The sequence below is a fragment of the Engystomops pustulosus genome, chromosome 8 (genome assembly GCF_040894005.1).
Source record: "Engystomops pustulosus chromosome 8, aEngPut4.maternal, whole genome shotgun sequence".
NCBI classification, from domain to species: Eukaryota; Metazoa; Chordata; class Amphibia; order Anura; family Leptodactylidae; genus Engystomops; species Engystomops pustulosus.
This window is the reverse complement of record NC_092418.1, coordinates 57691267-57714730: the sequence shown is the minus strand read 5'-3', so window position 1 is coordinate 57714730 and position 23464 is coordinate 57691267. Positions and strand designations below refer to the sequence as shown.

General features: G+C 44.1%; 1 protein-coding gene across 1 annotated transcript in view; it reads left to right on the top strand.

Annotated features, from left to right (window-relative positions):
- LOC140076143 (3-hydroxyisobutyryl-CoA hydrolase, mitochondrial-like) overlaps positions 1-23464 on the top strand; it is a 222309-nt gene that overhangs the window by 87593 nt on the left and 111252 nt on the right. Inside the window, exon 4 of the mRNA XM_072122650.1 lies at positions 1347-1405. Within this exon, the coding sequence (XP_071978751.1) occupies positions 1347-1405 (59 nt within the window). The remainder of the gene's footprint in view (positions 1-1346; positions 1406-23464) is intronic.

Sequence of the window (23464 nt, the reverse complement as noted above, 5' to 3'; positions counted from 1 at the left end):
CAATTTAACTAACATGTCGGCCGCCTCAAAACATTTCCGCGATCTACATGACGGGAATTGTGACACGTTTAGGTGGCAGGGAATTGAAAAAGTCACGAAACCAATAAGAGGTGGGGACCACAGGAAAAAACTTATCAATAGGGAAACTTATTGGATGTTTATCCTGAAAACTGTTCAACCTTTGGGTATGAACCTAAGACAGGATCTAATATTGTGTTATTAAATATAGTGCATTGTCCTTCTATACCTTCTTGAAATTCCCTAATGTAACACCATGTTACTTTTCTCTATGGTTACATAGTTCATTTTTTGAAAACTCACTTAAAATGACCGGTATGATGAGGAATTTAATTAATTAATCTCCTCTTTCCTGTTATCTGCAATGTTTTTCATGTTTTGCATGTGAATTTAATATACAATAGTTGCTTATGTATCCATTGATCTCCTTACCCACCTTTCTCTAGTGGCACTCTTTTCTTTTAATACTTCATTAGTCCTTTTAAATTTTGTATACAATCGCGATCTTCCTGGAGGCGGAGCCTGTCTGGTCATGTGACGCGGGTCATGTGACCGTGACGTCACATGCCTGATCAGGTGTCACGTGACTGTGACGTCACACGCCGAAGGGAACTGCGATCTTTAAAAAGCTGCAACACATACTATGTAAGTAGACCATGAGTAAGCTCACCTGAGCGAAACGCGTAGGTCATTTCCTGCATGCCATGACAATAGAGGCTGTGTACCTTGCCTAATGTTTTTATGTCTTTTGGAACTGGAATAAAAGCGAAGTTTTATCATCAAACTCCCCTGAGACGCTGGATCGTTCTTCCTTTTGATACTACTGGGGGCAAGCTGTATACTACTGAGGCAGGCTGGCTACATACTGGGGGGTGGGGGGTCTGTGACCACTTATACTCGAGTCAATAGGTTTTCTCAGTTTTTGATGGTAAAATTGGGGGTCTCGGCTTATACTCTGGTCGGCTTATACTCGAGTATATACGGTAATTGGGTAAGTCTTCTCTTCACAGCTGTTATATTGTGTTTCAATACACAATGTTAACGCCTTGTGAACAGAGCCTTACAGATCCGATTTTTATCATTCAAAACTTTTATTAGAACTCAATTTGGTACATACAAAAATGAAAATAGCACAATAGGTCAATACGGAATAACACAAATTAAAATAGCACAATAGGTCAATACGGAATAACACAAAGGTACCATGTAATTCAATATGCCTGTTAGATATACATGTATATATATATGTAATTGGCAAAAACTGATCAGATTTTTAAATATTTAATAGGTTTAGACTTTTGCATAAAGCTTTTTATTTTTCTTCCCAGAGTTCTGCAAGTGAAGATCTGCCATTTATTCTTGCTGAATGTTTGGACAAAATAAACAGGTACTATACATATATGCTATATTTCAGTTTGTGGTTAACCCCTTACCGCCGAAGCCACTTTTTTCCTTCCTTATACGGCCCATTTTTTCAAATCTGCCCTGTGTCACTATCAATTGTTATAACTTTGAAACGCTTTAACATATCCAAGTGATTTTAAAATTGTTTTCTTGTGACACTTTGTACTTCATGTTAGTTGAAAATTTTTGCTGGTATGTTTTGCATTTATTTATGAGAAAATCGGATATTTGGTGAAAATCTGGAAAACTTCTCGATTTTCGAACTTCAAAATGTTCTACTTTTTCCACACCTAATCATAACCTAGTTAATAACTAAATTCACCGAATGTCTACTTTATGTGGACATGGTTTTTTATGCATACTCTTATTATTGTTATGGGTCTTTAAACGTCACATTTTCATAAAAAACGCAATATCCTGCTAATGAGGGACCTGCTCAGGTTTCAAGTCACTTTCAGAGGCCTAAATAAAAGTAAAACCCCATAAATGACCCCATTATAGAAACTATAGCCCTCACCATACGTAAAACAACTTTTAGGAAGTTTGTTAACCCTTTAATTGTTTTACAGGGGTTAAAACAAAATGGGATGCAATTTTGAAAGTAAATTTTTTTGGCTAAATTAATGTGTTTTTCAAAAAAATTTACAAATTCTCAGTGGATAAAAGACCAAAACGCTCCACAAAATTTATACCCAATCCCTCCCGTGTATAACAATACCCCATATGTGGAGGTAACCTGCTTTATGGGCACACGCCAGGGCATCGAATGGGAAGCTGCGCCATTCAGAGCAAATTATGCATTGTCACTTTTTATTGCCTATACAATCTTTATTTTTTTGACAATTTGGACATATAAGGGCTTATTTTTTGCGACATGAGATACAAATATTTCATTTTAGTGGGTCATTAGCTTATTGATGAGATTTTATCTCTTGAATGTATGGAGGAAAAGAAAATTGTCAATTTTGGTTTCCTTTCTTTTTGTATGTTTTGAGGTTCGTACACTGTATGCTAAAAATACTATATTATCTTTATTCTACAGATCACTACGATTACGGTGATACCTCATTTATGTAGTTTTCCATTTATTTTTACAATTTTACTGGAAAAAACTAATATAGAGGAAATCTCATTTATTTTTACATCGCCATCTTTTCTGAGACGTAACTTTAATTTTTTTTTTTTGTTGACAGAGCTAGTTTAGGGCTTATTTTGTACTTGTTGAGTTGTCCTTTCAAGTGGTACCTTTTTAGCACACACAACTTTTTTTGATCACTTTTTAGAACATTTTTGTGAAGAGATTTTATGAAAAATTTTCGTGTTTTGTTTTTTACGGCGTTAACCAAGCAGGCCCAATAATGTTTCTGAGTTATTAAACGGATTGTTACGGACGCGGCGATACCAAATATGTGGGGAGTTTTGGCGATTTTGTGTTTTTTCTTTACTTTATTGCATGTGTATAGGGAATGTTTGTGTTTAGGGGACTTTAACTTTATTTAATTAATTCATTTTTATTAAAAAATGTTTTTATTTAATGTTTTTAACTGTTTTTATTTACTTTTGCAGGTGAGCTTGTCTAAGCTCTTCTTCACCTTACACAGTGTAATACAGATGTATTACAATGTGTAATGTAACACACTGCACATGCTCAGTGTGTTACAGCCGGGTCCTGCCAGGAGGGGTCCGATTCTTGTCAAATGCCCCTTGCACTCCGTGTTCAGCGTGACCGCAGCATGTCAGGGGTTAACACCCGCGATCAGAGAAATCTACGAATGCGGTTGTTAGAGGCGCCAGAAGTTTGACGTAATAGTACTGCATTTTACGGGAACGCACCTCCCACGATGCAGTACCATTACGTCAAATGCCAGCAAGGGGTTAAATGATAATTAAACATTATTACTAATAATTCTGACTATTCAATAAAAGAATTGCAAGTATTAATCAGAATTAGAATTCTCACTATTACAGTAATAACAATAGGAAAGTAAGGCTGGAACACATACACAGTTGTTGCTGGAGCTTGAGATACCCTTTGTGATGTTTTATGAGCTGAAGCTGATAATAGTATTGTAATAATAACAATAATAACAGCATATAATTTTGACAATATCAAATAAGATTTGTTTTGGCTGATTTACAGGACAACCTTACAATGTGAAAAAGTTGATGTCTGGGAGAAGAGGATTAACCAGTTAGTTTTCGAACGCCCTAATTAGTTGTCCTTAGACAGATTCTTGTTTGTCCCTTTCCCATTTCTACTTTAGTGCACTGTTTACTTCACAGTATATATTGAGTGGCCACAGGTGGTTGCAAAAGTATTCATATATTTAGAATTTTTCTGTATTTTAAAGTTAAAGCCACAAAACTTTTTTCAAAACTTTTTTTATACGATAAAGCAACGCTAATTTTTAAGTATTTCTGAATTGTGAAGAAATTGGTATGTTTTCCAACTTTTACAAATTAAAAACCTGAAAAGTATGCAGTGTATATGTAAATACTAGAGATGAGCGAACATACTCGTCCAAGCTTGATGCTTGTTCGAGTATTAGCGTACTCGCAACTGCTCGTTGCTCGGATGAATATTTCCCAGGCTCGAGAAAATGGCATTTCCTGCTGTTTTGATTTTTGGAGGCCAGAAACAGAGCCAATCACAAGCCAGGAGACTCTGCAGAACACCCAGCATCACGTGGTACACTTACATGTCGATAGCAGTTGTTGGCTGGCCTGATTAGGTGACCCTGGAATATACTAGCCACTTCCCGCGGTGCTCGGATCATTCTCTGCCTGGATGCCGTTAGGCATAGAGCTGCTGCTGGGCAGGGATAGCGTTAGGGTGTTCTATTAGATTATTGTTAGGCAGGAGTGATTCTACAAGAACCCAACAGCCCTTGTTAGGGCTACAATAGCGTTAGTTTTTTTATTTGCTTATGGCTGGGCTTGCTGGCACTAGTAGTGCAGCTAATACCATATTGTGACGAATTTGCAGGGAGACTTGCGAACGTTATTTTTGACTCTTAGTGACACACTTATCCATTTCAAACAGCTAAGTGGGACAATTTATTGGGGGTTTGATTGAATTAGGCACAGTCTGCCGATTTTAATTTTTTTTTTTCAAAAGTGATAGTGACAGGACAAAATCCTTTTGTGTGCTGTCAGTGGTGCAAATGCAATTTCATCTAGCTTAGTCTGCCTGCTACTGTTTAGCAAGCTAGTCTCCAGAAATCCCAATCCACATTCTCTGCCAGTGAAGTGTACTGTACGTCACGTAAGGCGTAATCTAATACGTTTTTTTGTTCACATTAGTACCGGGACATTCAGCAATCCACATTTCAGTTTGCTTTCTGATTTCTTCTGTGTTTTTTGTTCATAAAGAAATAATAAAAAAAAAAAAGTTATAAAAACGAAAAAACAACAACAACAAAAACATTTTCTCTTTTAATTTTTTTTGGGGTGGTAAATCTCCGTTATAGTAATCACATTTTGTCTACTGTAGTTGAACGGTTGTGCCTGCTACTGTTAAGCAAGCTAGACTCCAGAAATCCCAATCCACATTCTCTCTGCGGTGAAGCGTACTATACGTCACGTGTGGCGTAATCAAATACGGTCTTTTGTTCAATACCGGGACATTTAAAAAAAATTGTCTGTGTTGGTTAGAATCTAGCCATAGCAATCATCTTCTGAGGTTGCTGTCTGATTTCTCCTGCGTTTTGTTCTTCTGTAAATCCAAAAAAAAACAAACATAAAAAAAAAAATTACCAAAAAAATTTACAGTTTATATTTCTCTTTTGTCTATAAAATAGACTTTTATTTGGAAAATGTTGAACCCGAGGGCTAAGGGTAGAGGACGAGGGCGTGGGCATCCAATTACTGCAGGGGTCAGAGGCCGTGGTCCTAGGTGGGGTGAGACACTACCTGCTGATGAGGGAGCAGGGGAATGCCGCAGAGCTACACTCCGTAGCTTCATGTCTTACTGGGACTCGTGGTAGAGGTGATGTCGTGGATTGCGGACAATGCTTGAAGTCAATTTGTCCACCAGTCAGTCTTCCACACAGTCCACCCATGTTGCCCAAGTGAGCACTCCACCAGCTCCTCCACCTCAACCTCCTTCGCCCCAGTCTGCCCCCTTCCAGGAAAATTTGGAATTTGATCCGGCATACTCTGAGGAACTGTTTTCTGGACCCTTCCCAGAGTCACAAACCACTTCTCAGGTTGCTGCTGAGCTCTTTCCCGATGCCCAGGTTTTCCACCGGTCGCAGTCTGTGGGGAAAGCAGACTGAGGGATCGGAGGATGATGAGGTGACAGACCCAAGCTGGGTTGATAGGCGGGATGAAGACAGTGCTTCTGAGACGGAGGCGAGTCAAATGTTTCACGTAGTGAAGCTCAGGTGGCGAGGGCTAGAAAAAATGGAGATGAGGCAGCACTCCTGGAAAAAGTAAGGTGTTTATTCACCCAATGTGAAAAAAAGTGCAACGTTTCAGCCCCTCAATGGAGCTATTTTCAAGCATAAATAGCTCCATTGAGGGGCTGAAACGTCGCACTTTTTTTCACATTAGGTGAATAAACACCTTACTTTTTCCAGGAGTGCTGCCTCATCTCCATTTTTTCTTCATTGTCTGCTTACCTTGAGTCCGGCCAGCGGAGGCTTGCACCCACACTGGGACTCTAGTCCCCTCCTTCACAGTTCTGCTCTACCTTCACAGTCGTGGCGAGGGCTAGATGTTCTCAAGTCTTGAGGTTCTTTAAAGAAACAATGGATGACCGACAGACTGTGGTGTGCAACCTGTGCCACACCAGGATCAGCAGGGGTTCTTCCACTACTAGCTTAACCACCACCAGTATGCGCAGGCATATGAGTGCTAAACACCCCACTCAATGGAACCAAGGCCGTTCACCTCCGGCCGGGCCCTCCACTGCTCCTTTCCCTGTGTCATTTGCTGCCTCTTCTAGTCAGCCCCCTGCCCAGGACCCCGGAACAAACACCTCCCGCTCGAAAACCACACCTTCGCCTCCACGATCCTCCACAGCGTCCACCAATGTCTCCATGCGCAGCGTTCAGCTGTCTATACCCTAGACGCTGGATCGCAAGAGGAAATTACAGTTCCACCCACACGCTCAAGCCCTCAACAACCACATCTACAAATTACTGAGCCTGGAGATGCTGCCCTATAGGCTGGTATAGACCGAGGCCTTTCGCAACCTCATGGCGGCAGCCGCCCCTCGGTATTGAGTCTGACCCTGGGGCCGCTCATATACTGCCGACGCCGAGGATTGTGGGGCTTACCTCGGTCACGATCTCTCAGGCCTACTATGCCTCCTCTTCCTCCCACCCCTCCTCCTCCTCCTCCTCCTCCGAATTACCATCCGTGGGCATGGCGCCATCAGCCAGTAGCTCTAGGCGCAGCAGCAGTGTCGCTAAGCGACAGCAGGCGGTGCTCAAACTGCTGAGCCTAAGTGATAAAAGGCACACCGCCCAAGAGCTATTACAGGGCATCACGGCGCAAACCGATCTGTGGCTGGCACCGCTGAACCTGAAGCCAGACATGGTTGTGTGTGACAACGGCCGTAACCTGGTGGCGGCTCTGCAACTCGGCAGAGTGACACATGTGCCATGTCCGGCCCATGTGTTAAATCTGATAGTTCAGCGGTTTCTCAAGACATACACCAATCTGTCTGATTTGCTCATGAAGGTGCGCCACATGGTGCTATATAGGATTGTTTCCCCTAAATCCCTTCCTCATCCAATCCCTACCCTTCCTTGGTTGAACTTGATGGACAAGTGTCTTTTTTTCAACCGTATAAACTATGGAACTATGAAACATCTGTGCGCATTTCGGAAAGTCAATCACAGATGCTGCCTCTCTCAGGGCAGCGCCGCCTCCAACTGCCAAATCACCAACTGTTGTGCGATGTGCACACGAGATGGAATTCCACATTAAAGGAGTATTCCCGGGAATATGAACGTCTGACACAAAAACCCATGATGATATAAATAAATGAATACAACAATGCTCAATGTCATTAGTCACAAAATGGAGCTTCAATAGTTTGATTTTCTGATTTACAAAATTTATGGCCTCTCTAAAGAAGGCGGGGTTATCATTAAGATGGCCGCCACTTCAAACTACATGGAACTACAAGTTCCATGATCCTTCAGTTCTCAGTAACTCCTCCTCCCTCTTATGCTCTGCTCCCAGTGATTATACAACAGACTTTCTTGCTTTGTTACCATAGTAATGATGTGCAACTGCCATCACCACAACACTGGCCATACTGGATGCACTGCAACCAACCGACTACAGCCAAACATAGTGGTAATCACATGACCTGCCCAGGCAGGTGCAGGACATGTGATGTGGACATGTGACCAGCGGCGATCTTCTGTCCTGTGTCTGCTCTGCAACGGACCGCGTGGAGGAAATCTACGGACTGATTAAAGGGCCAGTAGCATTTTAATTCTCCATCATAGTGTATGTCACCAGCATTTTTTGCTAAGGGGAGCAAAATGTTTAATAACAACTAACTACACATTAGCTTATATTTTGAGTACCCATTTGTATATGAATTATGCTGATTCCTGGAATACCCCTTTAACCATGTTATGCAGAATTTACCAGCGGCGCAGAGCGATTGTAGACTGCCAGATGTCAACTTCCACCATAACTGGTAGTCAGGTCAGTCAGCTTCCTCAAGTCTGCAATGAGGAGTGGACGTGGATGTCTGATATCTGTCAGGTGCTGAGTAACTTTGAGGAGTCAACACAGATGGTCAGTGGCGATGCCGCCATCATCAGCTTCACCATCCCGCTGCTTGGCCTGTTGAAAAACTCTCTGGTCAGCATGAAGTCGGAAGCTTTGCACTCGTCACAAGATAGCCAGAGCACCCTCCGGTCTGTTTCTCAGCGCGTATCGGAGGAGGTGGAGGAGGAGGAGAAGAATGTCGGCGAGACAGATGAGTGGACTATTGCTCAGTCCTTATTAACTGTTCAGCGTGTATTGGCAGAAGAAGAGGAGTTGGAGGAGGAAATGGAGAGTCAGGCCAGTGAGGGGAGTGAATTCTTGCGCATTGGGACTCTGGCGCATATGGCAGATTTCATGCTAGGCTGCCTATCCCGTGACCTTCGCGTTCAAAGAATTTATTCCAGCACCGATTACTGGGTATTCATTCTCCTGGACCCACAGTACAAGCAAAATCTTTCCACTCTCATCCCTGTAGAGGAAAGAAGTGTGAGAGTGCATGAATACCGGCAGGCCCTGGTGCACAAGCTGAAACAGTCTTTCCCATCTGAAAGCGCTAGCGGCCTGGGCATACTTCTGCTGGACAAGTAGCAAGGGAGAGTAGGTGAGTAGGCAGCTTGTCCAGCACTGGCAGGGGTATGCTTTACAAGACACTGTCACCTGTCCCCAGTCTCGGCAGAGTAGGGCTGATCTTTACAGAAAGATGGTGAGGGAGTACGTAGCTAACCATATCATCGTCCTAAATGATCACACAGCTCCCTACTGGCGCTGTACGCCTTGGAGGTTCTTGCCTGCCCTGCCGCTAGCGTGTTGTCCGAGCGGGTTTTCAGTGCAGCTGGTGGCATCATCACCGATAAGCGTACACGCCTGTCGACTGACAGGCTGACGCTTATCAAGATGAATCAAGCATGGATTTCTCATGATTTCCATTCTCCACCAGGTGAAAGCAGCTCAACCTGAATAATTCTCATGCATGTACTCCTCCTCCTCATTCTCCTCCTTCTCCTCCTCTTTGTACACTAAAGCAGAGGCAACTGGCTATTTTTTGCCAGGGCCAACTGGCTCTAGCTATAGTACTGTATGTATTACATTTTTATGGAGGGCCACATTCGTGGTCCTCAGTATTGCAAATGTTTTGAGAGTGCCACATACAGGTACTCTATGTATTTCATTTTTCTGGAGGGCCAACTACCTGGTCCTCTGTTTTGAAAACTTTTTTGGACTGCCACATACAGGCACTATCCAAATGTAATTGTCTCCATAGCAGCCTTCACACACCGTCTTTATAGCTACCTCCACACGTTGTCTCCATTGCTGCTTCCACACGTTGTCTGCATAGCTGCCTCCACACGTTGTCTGCATAGCTGCCTCCACACGTTGTCTCCATAGCAGCCTCCACACGTTGTCTCCATAGCAGCCTCCACATGTCGTCTCCAAAGCTGACTCCACATGTCGTCTCCTTAGCAAACGAGCTGTGTCAGGCTCATTTTTCGGGTGTTTCCCCAGATACGTTATGGAACTTGGTCACTCTGTCGCCGCCATGCTGTGTTATCGACTAAATATATCATCAACCTTTTGTTCAAATAGAAAATCATTTCAGCGCTTCTTGCTCACCTCCTTTGGTTCCTCTCTGCCGCCATAACCAGGCCAAATACTGTTTCATACAGTGCTACACGTTATCCTCGTCAAAAGAAATTATTTTAATTGGGTTGAAACCTGAGTCTATTTGAAGTATGTCGCCATGCCACTCTCTAGCCTGTCGCCGCTGCCTCTGCTTGCCGCCCCCTATAGTGTCAGGGTCAATTATTGGGTGTTTTAGATGCTATCTCGCCGTAACTCTGTCATCGCCATGCTGTTGTCCATAATTTTGGCATAATGGTGCGATTAGGCAGCCTCAGAGGCATCCATGCATGCTGCCTCTGCTGTTTCCTGTCCATTTCCGTGGTGTTTCCATCATTTTCTGAGGTTTCCAGGTTTTTGGCCAAGCTTCCCTGTGCAGAACCTTGGTCCCTTTGAAAAATTGATTTCAATTCAGCATTTTAGTGCTCGCTCATCTCTACACAACATAATTAAAATGGCCCTCAGGGGTGATAAAGGCTGTCTTTTCTTTAGTCCTATCTGTCAGGGGTACCTGCCAATATCCTTTGGTCAGATCCAGTGTGGTAAAGTACCGAGCTCCCCCTAGTCTCTCTATAAGCTCGTCAACCCGTGGCATGGGATAGGCATCAAACGTAGACACAATTGGACTGGCCCACTCACTTTTGGACTCCTCAATAACCCGTAGTTTCAGCATCTTCTGAACTTCCTCTGAAATGGCTTGTCTATGAGCCTCAGGGACTCTGTACGGCCTTGATCTTACCTTTACCCTTGGCTCAGTGACAATATCTTATTTAATTACAGATATGTAACCTGGCAACTCTGAAAACACATCTGTATTTCTTGCTACAAACTCTCGTGCCTCTCGCTGTCGTCCTTTTGTAAGGGTATCTGCTATTCGCACCACTGCATCTGCTACAGGCTTATCTGCAGCCTGTGAGGGTATCGCAGGAGGTGGACTAGCCAGAACCATCTGTGTAAGCAGACTCTCTTTGTCTTTCCAGGCCTTTAATAGATTTGCATGATAAGTCTGCTCTGTTTTTTTCCATCCAGGCTGACGTATTCTGTAGTTCACCTCTCCTATTTTTTCTAGAATCTCATACGGTCCTTGCCATTTAGGGAGAAATTTGCTCTCTATAGTGGGGACTAGCACAAGTACCCGATCACCAGGATTAAAGGTCCTTACTTTTGCTGACACAGAGACCGTGCATACCGAACAGTGTGATGTTTGTCGGGTGCTCGGGTTCGGCATGTTGCGGATTGGGTTGACGGATTACTGGGAGGGGCTGGTGAGGAACCAGTGGTCATGGTCCACATTGGCACTTATGACAAAGTAAGAGGTAGGTGGAAGGTCCTTAAAAATGATTACAGGGATTTAGGCCATAAGCTCAGGGCAAGCACCTCAAAGGTAGTTTTCTCTGAAATTCTACCTGTACCACGTGCCACACCAGAAAGGCAGCGGGAGATCAGGGAGGTATATAAGTGGCTCAAAAGTTGGTGTAGGAAGGAGGGTTGACTGGGCTGACTTTTCAGTCGGCTACAGGCTCTACAGTAGAGATGGGCTGCACCTCAATGGGGAGGGTGCAGCTGTTTTGGGGGAAAAAATGGCTAGAAGGTTGCAGGAGTGTTTAAACTGGAGACCTGGGGGGAGGGCAACTACACCTGTGCAGGGCAAATAGACAGTGTAGATAGAGAGCTGGGAAGAGTCATAGTACATGGGGGAGGAAGGGGGGCTGGAATGAAATTGGAGAATAAGAACAAAAGGAATACGGACAGGGAAAACCATATTAAGTGTATGTACACAGATGCCAGAAGCCTCACAAACAAAATTGAGGAACTGGAACTCTTGATGTTGGAGTGGAAATATGATATAGTGGGTATCAGCGAGACATGGCTGGACAGTAGCTATGACTGGGCTGTTGCTATAGATGGTTATAGTCTTTTTAGAAAGGATCGTATAAATAAAAAAGGGGGAGGGGTTTGTTTATATGTGAATTCTTGCCTCAAGCCTGTCTTGGAAGATGACATCAGTAACGCAAATGCAAATGTGGAGTCCCTATGGGTGGAGATAAGGGGAGGGAAAAAGAATAATAAAATATTACTAGGCGTTTGTTATAAGGCTCCAAATATAATGGAGGCAAAAGAGGAAAAGCTGACAAGTGAAAGGGATGCGGCTTCAAAGCTCGATGAAGTACTTATCATGGGGGACTTCAATTACCAAGATATTGACTGGGGGGCAGAAACATGCAGGTCCTTCAAAGGTAGCAGGTTCTTGTCAACAACAAAAGACAATTACCTGTCGCAAATAGTCCTGGAGCCAACAAGAGGGGGGGGGGGGGCACTGCTGGACCTTATCCTAACCAACAGACCTGATAGGATATCAAAACTACAGGTTGGGGGGAACCTGGGGAATAGTGTTCATAATATCATTGATTTTGTACTAAGGTTTACTAAGAACATTAGGGAAAGGGCAACCAACACTCTCAGCTTCAGGAGGGCAAATTTTCAGCAACTAAGGGAAGACCTTAAAGGCATAGACTGGGATAATGTTCTCAAAGACAAAAGCCCCCCCCAAAAAATCGGACTTTTTCTCATATATTCTGAAAAAGTCCTGTGAGAAACACATACCTTATGGGAAAAAGCATAAGAGGAAAAAGAAACAGCCAATGTGGCTAACTAGTCTTGTAAGGAAAGCAATAAGCGAGAAAGATAAGGCGTTTAAGGTGCTAAAACGTGAAGGTAGCGATGAGGCATTACAGGATTATAGAGAGAAAATTAAATCCTGTAAAAAGCAGATAAAGGCTGCAAAAATAGAGACTGAGAGAAATATTGCCAGGGAGAGCAAAAATAATTCCAAATTATTTTTCAAGTATATAAATGATAAGAAACTAAAAACAGAGAGTGTGGGTCCCATTAGAAATAACATGGGGGTCATGGTGGAAGGAGATGAGGAAAGGGCCAATCTACTGAATGTCGCCTTCTCAACTGTCTTTACCCAGGAAAATCCCCTGGTGGAACACGCAATGAGGAATAATGTAAATTCTTTTTGGAATGTCAACAGTTTAACCCAGGAAGAGGTACAGCACCACCTCGCAACCACTAAGAAAGATAAATCACCGGGGCCAGATGGCATACACCCCCGGGTTCTGCATGAACTATGTACCGTGATAGACAGACCGTTATTTTTAATATTTGAAGATTCACTGAGGACTGGTTATGTTCCACAGGTCTGGCGCATAGCAAATGTGGTACCAATATACAAAAAAAGGATCAAATAGCGATCCTGGAAACTACAGACCCGTGAGTCTAACTGCTGTGGTGGGGAAAATATTTGAGGGTTTTGTTAGAGATGCTATCCTGGAGTATCTCACTGTGCACAACCTTATAACCCAGCGTCAGCATGGGTTTATGAGAGATCGGTCCTGTCAGACTAATCTGATTGGTTTCTACAAGGAGGTAAGTTCAAGACTGGATCTGGGGGACGCTGTGGATGTTGTATATCTGGACCTTTCAAAGGCATTTTACACCGTGCCACATAAAAGGTTGGTATATAAAATGAGACTGCTGGGAATAGGAGAAAATCTGTGTATTTGGGTAAGTAATTGGCTTAGTGATAGAAAACAGAGGGTCGTCAGTAATGGCACATTCTCAGATTGGAGTGCCACAGGGGTCAGTATTGGGGCCACTTCTTTTTAATATTTTTATTAATGACCTTGTAGTGGGTTTACACAGTCAAGTTTCAATATTTGCAGATGATACTAAGCTGTGTAAAGTAATAAATACTGAGGTCGATAGTTTAGCGTTACAGAGGGATTTGTGGAAGCTTGAGGAGTGGGCAGAGAAATGGTTGATGAGATTTAATGTAGATAAATGTAAAGTTATGCACTTGGGCCATGGAAACAAAAAGTATAATTATGTTCTAAATGGTCAATTGCTTGGTAAAACTGGAGCTGAAAAGGACTTGGGGGTATTGGTGGATGGTAAACTTAATTTTAGTGACCAGAGCTAGGCGGCTGCTGCTAAAGCAAATAAAATTATGGAATGTATCAAGAGAGGAATAGATTCTCATGATAAAGACATAGTTTTGCCCTTATACAAATCCCTGGTCAGACCACACATGGAATATTGTGTACAGTTTTGGGCACCAGTGTATAAAAAGGATATAGTAGAGCTGGAACGGGTGCAGAGGAGAGCAACCAGGATTATTAGGGGAATGGGGAATGACAGATTACAAAATTTGGGATTATTCAGTTTAGAAAAAAGACGACTGAGGGGAGACCTCATTACAATGTACAAATACCTGAACGGACAGTACAAGGATCTCTCCAAAGATCTTTTTATCAGGACAAGGGGGCATCCTCTACGCCTGGAGGAGAGGCGATTTTACCATCAACATAGACAAAGGTTCTTTACTGTAAGAGCAGTGAGACTGTGGAACTTTCTACCGCAGGTGGTTGTTATGGTGGACTCTATGTACATGTTCAAGAGAGGCCTGGATGCCTTTCTGGAGAGAAAAAATATCACGGGTTATGGGGATAAATCATTTATTTAATTCTTAAAGGTTGGACTTGATGGACTTGCGTCTTTTTCCAGCCTTATATACTATGATACTATGACCTGTTATAAACCCGGCTTTGAGATCTTTGTGCCTCCTCCATATGCGTCTTGACTATGGGTATGACAGCCGCTACCCTGCCTTCATATCTGGTCTTTTACACTTTTGTGGGGGGTGGGCCATGTCTCCTTGGGTGTGTCTAGAAGGCCCCTGGGATGTCTGCTGTACACTTAACTGGAACAGCGAAAACCCAGTAGAGGCTTGTGGGACTTCTCGGATGGCGAACATTAAATATGGCAACAAAACATCCCAGTCCTTCCCATCCTTGTTTACCACCTTCTTTAGCATACTCTTTAGAGTTTTGTTAAACCGTTCTACCAATCCATCCGTCTGAGGATGGTACACCAAGTGTACCATGGGAGCATGTAATTGACAATCAGGGCAAGTTTCACAATATTTTTTTACCTTATCGTACACTCCTGGCCAATAAAAATGCTGCAAGATGCGTTCCAGTGTTTTAGTGGTGCCTAGGTGTCCTCCCATAACATGCTTATGTGCAATGTCCAATACCATTTGGCGATATGGCTGGGGAACTATTAATTGCTCCCGAGTTTCACCGTGCACCATACCAACTCGGTACAATAATTCCTGATTAACCACCACTCGAGGAAACAACTTATCACCACCTCTGTGCTGAGGTACTCCATTAATTTCTACTACATTTTCCCTGGCGCAGACCAGAGTGAGGTCCTGGAGTTGTGCGGTACTGAAGTTGTCACGGGATACCTCCAAATCTGACAACTGCGCCCCTGTCACTACCTCCTCAGTTTCGCCTGCCATAACATCTAGGGCAAATGTTAAACTATCTTCTTCTATGGCGGCCACCCCTACGGCAGGAACCCCCCGAGTCTGGGTCATTAGGCTCGGGTTCTGAGATCGGACCAGACGACACATGAGAATGAACCCCCAACTCTTGGTTTCCCCGCCATAAAGTCCAGAACATGGGGAAGTCCGTCCCAAGATAAGGTCATGGGGCAAGTTCCTGACAATCCCTGCCTCATGTAGTGTCTCTCCACAAGGAGGTCTGGACGTTAATAACTGTAGTGGCGCAGTCCTTTACGTCCCAATGGATGCACATGCCACCAATTGTGTGATGTGATGCTTGACAGCATCACATCACAGTTATCATGAAGATTTAGTAATATGAACATTATTGTTCAAAGATTTAAAATTATTAAGCCACATGTGCTAACGACTGAATCTTTGCTGTGGATCCTGCAGTCTCTCATCCAAGCACAGCTCGTCACTGAATCGCCTTACTTTGGATACTCTATTATTGGCAAATACTGCAGGAATTCCCCACTTATCTGCAAGGGAAGTCTTTTTGGCATTTTCAAAATTATTTCTATAGCTGCATAGGGCTTCAGTTACATTCTGAATTAAATGAGCAGCTGTGGACAAATCCATATTTTCTGACTGAAGAAACTTTGAGATAGCATTTTTATTGCCTCCAAAATTTTGCTATCTAGAACAAGTTGCAACACAAACTCAAAAGATTCAATTTTTTTCCTAAGGGCACTAGCCTCTTCCTTCTCTTTACTCATGGTGAAAGTTAAAATTAACTTTGAGAGTGCCTTAAGCACATCACCAAAAACGGAATTGAAGTGCAATCAATGAATCATGACGGGATAACCATCGAGTAGGGCACAAGGTTTTTAAGCTTACAGAGGATTCAGATGTAAATGACTGCAAAACTGACCAACGTGTAATGCTTTCTCCAAAAAAAACATATAAACTTTGTATCACATCAAAAAATTGTGAAACTTCAGGTATGTGGCCCATAGAATCCTGTATGACCATATTAAGGTTATGGGCTGCACAGTGAACATACAAGGCATTTTTTTCCTGTTTTAATGCGAGTTTGAACCCCTGTATATATTCCGCTCATTGTAGCAGCACCATCATATCCTTGTCCCCAACATTTTGACAGCTACAGACCCCCTACTCTCTACACAATTAACAATGTCACGTTCAGGTTCTGCAGCACTATGATCTTCAACTGCATGAAAACCTAAACAGACTTCTTGAATGTTTATTGCAGTTGGCCTCTGGCTTGCATCTCTGCTCACAGTCACAAATCTAAATACCTGACTTAATTGGTCAACTTTGGAGGTTGTGTCCATAATAATGGATTGAAAGATTATCAGATTCTTTCATCTCAGTTAAAATGCCATCTTTAACTTGTTTTGCAAGGAGATCTATAATTTCATTTTGTATTTTAGGGCTGAGATATTTCACAGTACCTAGGTACTGTGAAATATCTCAGCCCTAAAATACAAAATGAAAGGCAACTGGATAAGTTCCTTTAAAACATGATCATATTCTGCAAGGGGCTCTATAATGGCAAGGAAATTGCCATTATTGCTCTCTCCTAGTTTCTCTCTATGACCGCGAAAAGCTAGATTAACCATTGCCAATGGTCAGGGTCACATCTATAATTCTGTGCAATTCTTGCTGCCAAAAGTTTTTTTTTCTTTTAAAAGTTGTATTTCGGATTCTTCGACTATGGTTTTTCTCCTTCTCCACTGATCATATACAATAAAAGCATCCATATGAGCTTGCAAAGCTTCATGGATCTGTATTTTGTCTGAAAGCCTTTGCCAATTTTGGCAAGCTGCAAGCTGCATTTAATTTTTGGGGAATAGCACAGCCATATGATTGGAAATGTATTCCCTGTTTTTGTAGTCCTTTCATAGTATTTCTCTGAAAAACACCTATGCTCTTCATCATTATCCCGAGGGAATTGCCCTTTAGGTCTGCAGGGACCGTTAGCAAGAATACATTTTTTTACATAATTTTATACTGTAATTGTAATGGGAAAATGTTCCCTCCCGGTAACATACCGTTCTCCAATTACAGAATGCTGTATGCAACCAGTGGCAGGGTCTGTAATTTCGTAAGTTTCTTGCACATCAGATATGCCCACACTTGTATTTGGTAGCACTTTGATTTCACTTTGGGCAATATCTGTCCCTAGAAATGATTGAGAACTATCAGTAACAGAGGTAGAAGAGGTAGGTCTCTCAATTATCTCCTCACATTGATCAAATATTACCTCTGCAGTTGCAGAAGTAGCAGCACCAGCAACCTGTGAAAAGTAGCTGCTTATTTTTGGGAGTTTCTGAATTTTTTGTTCATCTTCCCTTTTTTTCTTACTTTTTGTGATCCATGCATGTGCTGGTTAGATGACATTATTGTGGATAAAATTAGTAGCTGTTGCACAAGTGTAAATATTCTGCAAATATATTAAAAAAAAAGGTGGCAGGTGGTGAAGGCAGAGCTTGCAGCACAGTAAGGGGACGTCGCAGCAGGGGTGACTCTGTGGGGCCAGAACTACTGTTGTCATCTAGCGGCAGTGTGTTGATCAACAACACAAAGGTTGTTGAGTGGTTGGCTAGGTCACCCAATCCCTCAAATATAACATCTGACAACCCCAGACAAGAGTCCGTGGGTTTGTCAGATACAACAATTAGTTGGCCAGGAGAAGGTCAGTGGCCCACACCTGTCCTCAACCAGCCTCTGTCCTGTTCATTTCCCTCAGCCTACAGCTACTAGGTGGTCTGGGCTCAGCGCCACTATTCAGCAAGGACGAAGTGTTTGAGGACAGTCAGCAGCTGCTTGGCAGTGAAGAGATGGGGCAGACATCCTCTGCTTCGTGCAGTAGGCAGGCTGTGCAAACTGACACCGTTGAGGAGAGTAGCAGTGACAAGGAAGCGCAAATTGATGATGATTAAGCCCATCGCACTTTGGAGCCAGGTGTAGCAAGGAATTCATCATCGTCGGGCGAAGAGAGTGTCAGCTTGCGCGTTAGGCAGCTGAGCAGGCAGCAAGTCGCTACTGTGGCCGTGAGTCAGCAGGGTGACAGCAGTGTGAGCACGGGAGCCAAAAAGCCTTGGGGTACAAACCCTGCTTTGGAGGTCCAAGTAAGCAATGGTACAGGGGCTCAGCGAGGCCGCGTCTTTAGTAGTCGCTCAGTGCAGAGTCTTGGCAGTAAAATCACCAGAAAGTTAAGCGTGGACAGGGAGCTAGTCGGCACCACGGCCCTGCGTCAACACATGCAGTGTCACCATCCAATGGCCTGGGAGAAACGTGGAACAGATGTGGAGGCCCATCCTGCCGCCGCAGCAGCAGAACCTTGTGGCACATGCCATTTCAGCCAGTCAAGGCTCCAGCACCTCTGCCGATGCTCCTGTTCCTCACTACGCATGGCGCAAGCAATCATTGAAAGAGGCGATTAGAAAGAGACAACTATATGCGTCCAGCCATCCTAAGTTGCAGAAGCTGACCATGCTCTTGTCCAAGTTGTTGGTACTGCAGTCCCTCCAAGTCGTGGACTCTGCACCCTTCAGAGAACTACTGGCTTGTGCCGAACCGAGGTGGAAAGTTCCAAGCCGCATTTTTTTTCAAAAAAGTCACTGCCAGCCCTTCACCATTATGTACAGCATTATGTACAGCATAAGGTGGGCTAGTCCTTGAGCTTATCAGTTTCTTCCAAGGTGCACTGCAGCGCAGAGGTGTTGAGCTATAACTACGGTCAGGGCTAGTACATGTCCTTTACAGCCCACTGTGTGAATGTGCTTCCCGTCCAGCCACACCAACAACTTCCACAAGAGACGACGCTTTCTCCATGTCAAACTGCTCCTACTGCTTCAGTGTTTGCCTCCTCCTTTTCCACCACCACCTCAGCCTCCACAAGTGCTGCTCCATCATACCACATGTGCAGGGCACAGTGGTGTCATGCAGTTCTACAACTGGTTTGCCTGAACAAAGTCACAGAGGGAAGGAACTGCTCCGCGTCATGCAACAAGAAATCAATGTGTGGCTTTCTCCGTGACCATCTTTACCAGGGACTGGAATTGTCCGCCACCTCCACAATATATCATTGTGCCACTCTGTGGGCTCCTGCTGCTGCTGATGCCACCTCCACACTATATCATTGTGCCCCTCTGTGGGATCCTGCTGCTAGTGACGCCACCTCCACACTATATCATTGTGCCACTCTATAGGCTCCTGCTGCTGCTGACGCCACCTCCACACTATTCATTGTGCCACTCTGTGGGCTCCTGCTGATGCCACCTCCACATTATATCATTGTGACACTCTGTGGGCTCCTGCTGCTGCTACTACTGACGCCACCTCCACACTATATTATTGTACTTCTATGTGGAGGAAGAACAGAATTACTGCCGACACCCTCTCCACTCTTTTGGGGGATTTCTACATGTATCAGGGTTTAACAGAACAGGTTCTGTCGTAATCTATAGAATCATCTGATGTCAGTGAAAAAAGAGTGCACTCTTTGATGTTATAGTGGGATCTGGGCCCTCAGCTCAGTCCTTTTGAGCTGGCACAGATGTTACCTTGTCAGGCTGCGTTCCCGCTTCGCTTATTTGGTGAAGTAGGCCTATGTAAGTACACATGGAATTGAAGAGTGAACTGATTCTCAGAGCTGTGGCTGTCATGTGCGTGTCACACTAAAACACAGCATTTGAAGACCAAACCACGCTCCCTATGCATATTTAAGCATGGCACAACGTTTTACAACACCCTACAGGCTTTCTACAGCCAGGAAATACCTGTTTTTAACGTGATACATCATAAAAAAATTTTAAAAATTCATCGAGTCAGGACGAACCGAATTTTAACAAATTCGCCCATCTCTAATCAGAGCCCTAAAAATACTGTGGAATATCAAATACAGTGATAGTCTATACCATAACTTCCTTTTTTGATATAAAAAGATGTGAAGGTTGAAGACTTTATATGGTGCAATAGCCAATCTTACTCACAATTTTGTCACTCTTTCTTTCTGAATTGTTGTACTCTTTTCTGCACACTTGATTGTTTCTGTCGTAGGATGTAATGATGACAGCAAAACAATCTTAAAGGACCCCTGTCATCAGGTCTCTGTCACTAGTCCTGCCACTACTACCTGTTGGAGCAGCTCACAAGAATCTCATCACAGCCTTTATCTAGGCAGTTCATACTTAAATCATTGTAAAATCATATTTTCTTCATTATGTAAATGAGGCTGGTCACATGGACAGTGATGTCACCCCTGTTACCCCTCCCCTCTCCTCACCCTGCTCATGTCTGTGTGTAATGTATAGTAAAGCATAGTATGTGTCTGTGCTGTATGTGCTGACATGCTGCACATGTAAAAGACACAGACATCAGCTACACAAGTACGCAACATGTTCTGCTATAACATGGCTGCCTGGAGCTGTTTTATCTATCCTATACACACACACAGGCTGCAGGAGGCGTGGCCGACAGCACCAGGGAGCACATCATTATACAGCCTCACACCATTATACAGGCTGTCAGTCAAGCACTGGGGGTGTGGCTGTGCCTCCCACTCATGAATAAGCTGGACAGCTGGAATATGCTAATGACTCATTGGACATCTCACAGGTCATTTGCATACAGCTTTAGGACCTCATTGCTTAGATTTACAGTCATGTAAATGGCAATGCTCTCTAATGGCAGTTTATGAAAATGTGTTTAGCTTAGGGGGTTATTTTGCCTGACGGGTTCTCTTTAACACCTTAGCGCTCCGCGCCGTAGCTGTACTGCGCAGCTTCCGACGATTAGCGCTCAGCGCAGTACAGCTACGGCGCGAGCGCATAGGATTTTAGAATTGTCACCACGTCTCGCGACGTGGTGACATCGGGACGAGAATTGGGTGACAGAGGCAGGAGGAGTTCCTGTCTCCGTCACCCGACCAATCAAATCGGTCCCGCCCGCCGATCGCCGTGATTGGCCAGTCAAACCTGACTGGCCAATTACAGCGATTTTGGGCTAAAAAACGTGCTTTTAGCCCTTTCCTCTTCCTCCAGCGGCACCATTTTGGTTTGGTATCGCTGGAGAGAGGAGAGAGCGTTACTGTGTGCACCAAAATACACTTTTACACTATAAATAGTGTTCTGATCCTTATCTGATCCCTATTGTTCCCTACAAATTCCCATCCCTATCTGTTTTTTCCTGTGTCCTGTGTGTTCCCTGTGTGATCGCCTTGTGTGATCCCACGTGTCTTCCGTTTTTCCCTGTCTGTCCCTTCTGAACCCAAACGCACTTTTCAGTGCGCTGTGTTAGCGTTGTTCTGCACTGGACGCACTTTTCAGTGCGCCGTGTGAATAGCGCTGCACAGAATCTTTAGCAGTCTTAGCGGTAGTTAGTTTGTCTTAGGGCAAGCTAGGTGCATTTGTAGCGCCTTTTTGCGCGGTGCACATAGGTTTTTTTTCGGTGCCTGGTAATATTTTTTTCCAGAGCGCCGTAGGTGTACCCGTACGTAGCTACTTTTTGTGTGTGCCATCTGTGCGGCTGGTCCGTGTGGTTTGGTGTGCATTCTCTTTTTTTTTGTGTGCTATCTGTGCGGCTTGTCCGTGTAGTTTAGTGCACATTATTTTTTTTGTGTGCTATCTGTGCGGCTTGTCCGTGTAGTTTAGTGCGCATTATTTTTTGTGTGCCATCTGTGCGGCTGGTCCGTGTGGTTTGGTGTGCATTCTCTTTTTTTTTTGTGTGCTATCTGTGCGGCTTGTCCGTGTAGTTTAGTGCACATTATTTTTTTTGTGTGCTATCTGTGCGGCTTGTCCGTGTAGTTTAGTGCGCATTATTTTTGGTGTGTGCCATCTGTGCGGCTTGTCCGTGTAGTTTGGTGCGCATTATCTTTTTTTTTTTGTGTGCTATCTGTGCGGCTTGTCCGTGTAGTTTAGTGCACATTATTTTTTGTGTGTGCCATCTGTGCGGCTTGTCCGTGTAGTTTGGTGTGCATTATATTTTTTTTTTTTTTGTGTGCCTGCTAGACGGTTTATCCGTGTAGTTTGGTGCACATTATCTAATTTTTCTAGTTCTCTATTTTTTTTGTGTGCAATGTCTCAGAAGACGTACACCGTGTTGGAGGCATATAACATGCTTGCCTCTGACACCGAGTCAGCTAGTGGGGATGATGGTCCCTTTTACTTATCATCATCCTCCTGCTCATCTTCTAGTGACCTGGAAGGACCCCCAAGAAGGCGCCGTAGGGTTCCAGGGACTTCTGCAGGAGAAGTGCCTGGGACTTCTGCAGGAGAAGTGCCTGGGACTTCTCCTGCAGAAGTCCCAGGCACTTCTCCTGCAGAAGTCCCAGGCACTTCTCCTGCAGAAGTCCCAGGCACTTCTCCTGCAGAAGTCCCAGGCACTTCTCCTGCAGAAGTGCCTGGGACTTCTGCAGGAGAAGTTTCTGGGACTTCTGCAGGAGAAGCGTCTGGGGCTTCCACTGACCCCACATGGGTAGCCCCAGATAATTATACCCCTCAGGTCCCTGACTTTACGGGCCATCCTGGAATTAACTTTGACACGACAGGGCTCAGAGCTGTGGACTTTTTTAAGTTTTTTTTTGATGAGGCGCTGCTGAATATTATTATATTTCAGACAAATCTCTACGCTGCACAACATATTGCCCAAAACCCCACGTCCTTTTATGCACAACCCTACAGGTGGACCCCTGTCACTGCAGCAGAGATGCACAAGTATTGGGGCATAATACTCCTTATGGGGATAGTAAAGAAGCCTTCAATCAGGGACTACTGGAGCACAGACATACTGTACCACACCCCCATGTTCCGCATGGCAATGAGCAGGATGCGCTTTGAAGCCATCCATAAGTTTTTGCACTACACTGACAACACACAGTGCCCACCCAGAGGTGACCCCAGTTATGATCGGTTATTTAAGGTCAGGCCCATATTAGATCATTTTAGTGCCAAGTTTGCCCAGGCATATACTCCCGCCAAACATGTGAGCATAGACGAGTCCCTGGTACAATTCAAAGGGAGACTTCAATTCCGCCAGTACCTGCCCAATAAGAGGGCAAGGTATGGTGTGAAGATGTATAAGCTGTGCGAAAGTTCATCAGGGTACACATACAAGTTCAGGGTATATGAAGGGAAGGACTCCACTATAGTGCCCCCAGAATGCCCCCCCTTCCTGGGTGTTACAGGGAAGATAGTGTGGGATTTAGTGCACCCACTGCTGGACCAGGGCTACCACATCTACCTGGACAATTTCTACACCAGCACCACCCTGTTCAAGTGCCTCACTTCCAGAAATACTGCG